At 38.7% G+C, this 7,637-nt stretch overlaps 1 protein-coding gene across 2 annotated transcripts in view; it reads right to left on the bottom strand.

Moving 5' to 3' along the window:
- The window catches only part of DOCK2 (dedicator of cytokinesis 2), a 494,284-nt gene that overhangs the window by 398,113 nt on the left and 88,534 nt on the right, over positions 1-7,637 (bottom strand). For both annotated transcript variants that reach the window (XM_034779264.1, XM_034779265.1), the window contains exons 21-22: positions 7,310-7,410; positions 5,042-5,176 (exon numbers count right to left, since the gene is read on the bottom strand). In XM_034779264.1, the coding sequence (XP_034635155.1) occupies positions 5,042-5,176; positions 7,310-7,410 (236 nt within the window). The remainder of the gene's footprint in view (positions 1-5,041; positions 5,177-7,309; positions 7,411-7,637) is intronic.

Raw genomic sequence — 7,637 nt, 5'->3', positions numbered from 1 at the left:
CCCCCCCCCCCAAAAAGCCCCCCCCCCCCGTTTCTTGACTGCCCCCTCCAGATCCTCCCTGGCCCCCTTACCCTGCTGCTCAGAACAGGGTGTTGGGCTCTGTGCCAGCCGGACACATGGCTGAGCTCCCCAGCACAACAAAACCCGGTCCCTGGCCCTGCACAGGGCTGCCGGACTGGGCTGCAAGAGGAGGAGCTGCCAGCTCAGAATGCAGGGAGGGAGGGGGGGGTGGGAGGAGGAAGCTGCTCCGGAATCCAGCCCGAGACTTTCCTGCAGCCCTCCCAGCCGCTCGCTCTGCTCTGCCGGGGGAGGGGGGAAATCCCGGACATTGTGAGTGCTTTACAAATTCCCCCCGGACGCTATTTTTAGCACAAAAAGGAGGACATGTCCGGGTAAATCCGGACGAATGGTAACCCTAAGTAAATAGTACACACCTTTTAAAGTATGTTGAACTGAGAAAGCATTACATTGGCATCTTGTGTATCTTTCTTTCAAAGTGTGTAAGTCAGTGTGTATTCTAGGTTTTGTAGCTACTACTGGAAAGCTGCGGGAGGGTGACGTCTGTATGTAGGTGGTAAGAAGTGATATGGGACAGAAATAAAAACTGATGTCAAAAAAGATGCTGCACAATATGTAACTTTATGTAAACAACATTAGGTTGATCCTATTTGTGTTTATGGGTGATGTGTCTTGTCCCTTCATTTTACCTTAAATAGACAAAACAGTGAATTCAGCCAATGGCCACACTAGACTGGGTGAAGAGGGGCAGTTCCCAGAACCATTGCGCCAACAGCACTGGGAGATCATACACAGAAGTTTTCACTGCTATGCCATTTTCCAGGATGCATCACGTGCTCTCACTGTGCCAGGAGATGGGGAGTGGGCAGGCATAGCCCCATACTCATCAACCTCTCCCACTTTGGTTGAGTTTAATGCCACTCTCAATACTAGTGTATTTTTGTGCTAGCAATACAAGATTCATGGATTGTGCCTGAATGATGGCTATGTACAATCAATCCAAAACTGGCAACATAACTTCTGTTGTCTCTTTGTAGAAAGAGCACAATATTGCATAGCAATATTTAGTAGAAAGCTGTGGGATCCTGAGATGAGAAGCACTATATAAACGCCAACCGCTATTGCAATTTTAATGAAGGGGAAACCGATTTAGTTGTGAGACCAAACTCGCACAATTAGTGAGTCAATAGCAAAAATGGTAGGGGATGTGTGAAAAATGTGGCTTTAAGAATACAAGTTTTGCAAGGGTGGAGTTTTACAAGTCTTGGCAATATAGTGGTGGTTTTCATCATCAGAATAGCAACAATTAAAGAGGTAATATTTTGAGGCCTAAAGTGATATTGTCAAGAACATTTTAGTAAAAATATTATATTCTGCATTGGTCTCCATTAAGCTAATGGTATTGTGAAATAATTAGCTATAATCTGACAGAGTGAGTGATTAAAGATATAAAAAACTAAACAGATTCCCAAGAGTAAAAGTTCTTGTGTAAAAAAGCAGCAGCATAAAAACCCAAATAAAATGATAAATAATCTCTCAAACATTTGGTAATTTGCTCCTAGAAATTTAATTCAGAATCACAAATGCCTTTGCAATAATTTATGATCTTACCAAATAATGCTATCAAACTGTTGTTTTCACTGATGGTAAAACTTACTCATTACCTATAATAACTACGTACCAATGCATAATATAGGCCAAAAATATGTAAAGCATTGATCTCTAGCAATCAAAAATTTAAAAAAAGAGCTTTATGACTTTTAAAACACAAGTGCCATTTAGTGTTTGATTTAGGTGTAGGTACTGAAGGTCCTTTGCTATACAGAAAGAACAGACATTTTGGTTTAGTTCTCTTTTCTTATAAAAAAATCAACAGAACTAAAGGAGACCTCAGCTGTCCTTCTGGTACCAGATGTATTTCTTCACACTTTCAGTGGTCAAAACAAATAATAAAAAATAAATAGTTAAAGGCTGAAATATTTAGCTAAAGTCATTACTGTTCGGTCTTCGATGTTACTTCCCCATTTAGTAAAATTTCTACCTTACTGGTTTTCCTCTTTTTTTGTACTAAGTTACATCTGTAGATTGTTCAGCTGTTAGCACATGGCATGAGAAACCAAGGGCTTCTATAATTCAGGGTTTGGGTTTGTGTGTACACATGGACATAGCTACATTGGTAGAAGCCTCCAGTCTAGATGTGTAGACCCACAGATTTTATACCATGGCATTTGACTTTCTCCCAAAGAAAGGGAGAAAAACAGTAAGAAAGGAACATGGATTTTAGTTGGAATGCTCAGTCTCTGCACACATATAGGACAGAATATCTCCCTGTCCCATTACAGATGTACTGATGCAATTTAACCAATTTTCAAAAAATCTTAAGTCACATCAATGCAACAGGGCCTGACTGGCATAGCTACATCAGTGTAAAAGTCACAGAAGCACAATAGTTCCTTCAATTCCACCATCTTCCCAGCTAAACTACTCTACTTCTCCAATTTAATGGATTCTGATACCTGCAATCCCCATCACCATTTCACCATCTATGACTTGCTCCTCAAACCCTCCCCTTCTCTCTCTGCACAGATCTCACTGATTTCTTCCAACAGAAAACTGTCAAAATGACATGACCTTCCTCTTCCCTCCTACAATTCAGAGCTAATGCTGTATTTCATCTCTCTCTTCTTCTACCATCAGCTCAAGCTCAACATGGCTAAAAGTGAACCCAATGTTTCCCCATAAGCTCTCCCTACTACCTCCTTTACCATCCAGCCCATCACTCAGGCCCATATCCTGGGAATCATCTTCAATCATCAAACTCTTAAGGTTCTCACATTTAGGATTGAAACATATCTTGCAGATTCCTTCTGCATAATATCTCTAAAATAAGGCCTTTCTAGTCTCTCCACACAACTAAAATTCTAGTACACACTCATCTCATGTCATAATTACTGTAATATCTTGCTGCAAAAAGTATTATCAGTTGCTTTGACCATGTCACCCTCTCTTTGAATCCCTCCACTTTCTCTACCACATCAAACATATGCTACTTGTCTTCACTTTCAAGTCCCTTCATGGCCTATTCCATCTTATCTATCATCTTTCAGTATTGTGATGTCACCTCCCCCTTCTATGGGCCCTTGATGTTAGCTTCCATTGCCTGATTGTTAAATATTCAAAACAAGCGCCTTCATGCTTTTTCATCCATGTTATCTCATGCTTAGGGGACACTCCCATAAACATCCACAAATCTGCCTCACTGTCCTTTAAAACTCTCCTCGAAATTCTCTTTGCTGTGATGCCTACAAAGTAACCAAACTTGATAACCATTAGGCCACTAGTGTGCTGAGACTAATCATGCTGTCCAATATTGTCTCATTGTTTCCTTGTACTCCACATCTATTTCCATCTGTCTCTTGTCATCTACTTAGATTATAAGCTCTTTGGGGCAGAGACCAGTATTTTGTACTGTGGCTCCTAGGTACTACAGTAATAGAAATAAATAATAGGTTAATGAGTAACCTTGAAATCCTACTTCATGGACTAAATGGATTGGAAAGGGGAGTCTCTGGAAATGAAGAACCTTATATGACAGTTATACCCAACACCTCTTTCATTCATGTTATTATGGAGAGGTATTAGTACTGGGAGAAATTTCTTCCCTCAGGACACAACAGAGCTTTCACTGGACTTCAGTCAATCCCATGTACAAATTCAAGGGCAAAATCTGGCTTTCCAAGTCAAGTTTTTTCATTGCATCATTCTTTTTCTCTTTGATATGATGTAGTAGTGGATTCATCAAGTGATAGAGCCTTTGAAGATCGAAAAATTACTAGTATTTTTTTTAAGGACCATATAATTTAAGAGAGCTGTTTTTGCAGTTAGTTATGCTCAGTAAAGAGAGCTTTGTTATTCTTTAAACATTAAGGGCTAAACACCAAAGGGATGGATAATGGTCTTAGTTTAAAGTGTAAAATGTGCATTTTTCTCCTGGTGATTCTACCTCCAGGTGAGACACTTTCCTTATGTTTGGAATATAAAACGATACTTCACCTTTCCTGAGTAAAAATATGCTCCTTTATAAAACCAACAAAGATAAAAGCCATAGAATCATGTGAAAGAGGTTAGGGATGGAAAAGTTTCATTAAGTCACCCAGTCAGACCTCCCTCCTTCCTTGGGAGTGCAGAATTCCTTCCTACAAAGCTTTAAAGATTTTTTTCCCCCCTTACATTCTTAATGTCTCAAGCAATAGGGCTTTCATCCCTTGGAAGAGTATTCTTCACTTTAATAGATTTTACTGCTGTGAAGTGTTTCACAATATTAAGCCTAAATTTTCTTTCATTTTATTCCATTGCTCACATTTATAACCTCTTCTACCGCTCTAAAAATTCCTCCCTCTTTGCTATACCTTAAAAAAGCTTGTAGAATGCCCCATCTATTAGTTCTCATGTTACTGAGCTATACATACCTAGTTCCTTTTAATCTTTCCCTCTAAAATTAATCCTCCAGATTCTTAACTGGATAACTGGAGCTCTAAATTCAATTCAATTATGTTAGTCCAAAATTATTACATTGTGCTATGCACAATCTTTGATCTGCTAAATACGATGATCTGAAAGGCAAGAATCTAAACTTTAGGCCACCTGTCATGCTCTTTGGCCCAAGCCAAATAGCTGGAAAAACAATCTGATGTCATTGGTAATCACCTTTCAAGAGAGGTCATTATCTTAGTAGGAATTGGGAATTTGTGCTCTGAATGAAATGGAAAGTGGATGTTTACTTTTTGTGACAATTTTCATTATGAAAAAATTTACCACCTGAATAAAGTATTAATCCTTAAAACTTTAGGCCAAGAACACCATCAAGTATCTGATAACTCTTGTGCTCAATTTGAAATAAAAAGATGATCAGAAAATTCCTACAGGTGTATGCCCAATTCTTCCTCCCCCCACCAACACTAATATTACACCTTTGTGCCACTGCAGGACTAATCAATCAAGTGCTTACAGAACAAGAACTTACTGTGAAAATAATGTTCTTGACCGAACAATGAATTTGAACACGTATTCCAGAGCTTTCAAAGTTCTTAGTATAGGCTCACATTGTTCCCCTCTACTGGAAGTATCCAAATAAGTCTTCAGAACTGTCATTAGTTTCCTGAATTAGGGATAAAAGAAAAAGCACGTCAGTAACTAGCTTTGTGTCAGTAAATTACTCCACATTCTTAATCTGCAGTTCCATAATACATCAAGACTCAAACTGCAGATATAAAAATAAACCAGATTAAATATTTTTACTACTGTACATGCCAATTGTAAGACTCCTGTAAATGTGATGAGAATGAATAGCAAATAACTGATTCTGAAATGATATAAGTTTCTTCCAGTATAGAAACTGTCAGCACCAGAGCTGACAATCCTGGAAACTATGATTCAGCAGCATTCATTTTAGTGCCAGTGATCCGTGTACAAGGAAATTTAATCCTTTATATGCATTGTACTCTAGGTGACTTTTGCCTGCCATAAACGTAATAAATTAGGAAGCACTAAATGTAGGCATGTGCTCTAACACTATTAAACACTAGTGGCATGACTGTTCAAATAAAATATCTAATATAAGGTATGTACGATATTTACCTATTTCCTCATTGCATGCCCTGAGAGGAATCTCTGCTGCACTGGCATATTACTTGCTAACAAAAATGTCACGCAAGTGCAATTTTCTCCTGTTATCACTGCAGTCAAATTGATTTTTGTTATTTATTTAAATGGGAGCAGAATCAAGCCCTTAGACTGAGGCCTGGTCTATGCTGAAAAGTTTATTGGTAGAGTTATGTACGTCCGGGGTGTGGGAAAAAATCCTCAATAGACACAGCTATGCTTATAAAACCCCCAGTAAGACACAGCTATATCAACAGAACAGAGCTTCTGTTGGCATCGCCAACATTCAGGGAGGTTGTTCCTATGCCAACAGAGAAACCCCTTCTGCCAGTACAGGCTATGTTTACACTATGGTATTATGCCAACATAGTCTCCCAGCTATAGACATACCCTGAGTTTCTCAATTTTGGTCATTACAGTTTCAGAAGTGTGTCATGTCAACCTTGATGGGACCCCTACTGATTCATTATTAGAGTTGGGTGGGAAACAGTTTCCCATTTCCAGAAACGCTAGTTTGACCTCCTCCCCCAACACACATCTTAAACAGGGACAAATTCAAAATCTCAAAAATATTCATTAGCCAAAAAACTCTCCTGTTAGCCTCCTCCCCATTTTGGGTCAATTGAAACATTTTGTTTTGATGTTGACCTTTTTTTTCCCTCTTCCCCCACCCCACTTTTCTTTTTAACCATTCTCAGTCCAATTAAGCTTACCTTTCAAAATGTAAAGTTGTTTCACATTGAAAAGCTGGAGTTTTTCCATTTCAAGAATGCCAAACCAAAACAATCTATTTTGAAATTTTCTCTACATTTTTTCAAGTTGTGAAAACCCACTCCTGTTTGCAAACAGTTTTGGTTTTGACAAATTGACTTTTTTGGCAAAAAAACATTGACAAAATTTGTGACAACTCCAGTTATAATAGGTTCTTTCATTACAGTATCAAAATGCTGGGAACTTCCTATGAGCCAGTTTATGAAGCACATAGATTTCTTGTCTTCTGGCATCACAATTAAATTGACTCTTGTTGGTCAACTATACCTACCTATCCTACTCCAACCCATTACATGCTAGTGAGTGGAGGTAGTGATACCTGGGATTCCACATAGGGAGGAAAGTTCCATTGTTTATTTAGGACTATATGGGATCCCTGCAAATGGAGGCTACCAAAGGAATTTGCTGAATTCATTACTTATTGCCATAACCACAACCATCCCAAGCAAGCGCTGCAGAATTTTGCAGCAATGATTATCTGGCTGCAAACTCCTCAGCACAGGGGAGGTTTATGCATTGCTGTACAGCTAATGACTGCCTTTTGAGGCTTTCCACAGCTAGAGGCTTTCTGCCAGAGTTTGCACAAACCTGGTGTAATCAATCTGCTTCATATTGGACATAACCCTGAATCCCTTAAGGTTTTCTTCAGTCCTTACACATGTTTAGTCCTCTTTGAAATCCATAGGAGTTTGGCCTGCAGGAGGACTAAACAAACTGAAAAGGATCTCAATTTGGCCAACGTATTGTAGTACTTTATCAAGGCAATACATCTAATGAGATTAAAGTTACTTGTTAACTTTCAAAAAATGACTGGGGGATTTTTAAAAAAAGAGAGAGAAAAGAAAAGAATAAAACTTACTTGTAAGCCAAAGTTGCACTGAAGTGCTGTTGGATATAAGCCTCCAGAACAGTATTGAAATGTTGAAATTTCCTGTCTGCAATAAGTCCTATTATATAAATCTAAAGAGAGATTAATCAAATTAGTGTTTGCCATGCGCACAACATTAAAATGGAAATATCAGGTTCCTGAAGTATTTAGCATTCTGAAACGTTTACTTTTAAGAACTTACTTTCTGCACAATTTGATGCACAGTTTCAGCAAATTTAGCTATTCACTCTGATGCTGGCAGATCGGGTGCCAGTTTTTGCCAAGGCTTTAGGCTTCAGCTGAGCTCTGACAAATTCAT

The sequence above is a fragment of the Trachemys scripta genome, chromosome 8 (assembly GCF_013100865.1).
Source record: "Trachemys scripta elegans isolate TJP31775 chromosome 8, CAS_Tse_1.0, whole genome shotgun sequence".
In the NCBI taxonomy this organism is placed as follows: domain Eukaryota; kingdom Metazoa; phylum Chordata; order Testudines; family Emydidae; genus Trachemys; species Trachemys scripta.
The sequence above is the reverse complement of the archived record's forward strand: the minus strand, read 5'-3'. Positions and strand labels throughout refer to the sequence as shown.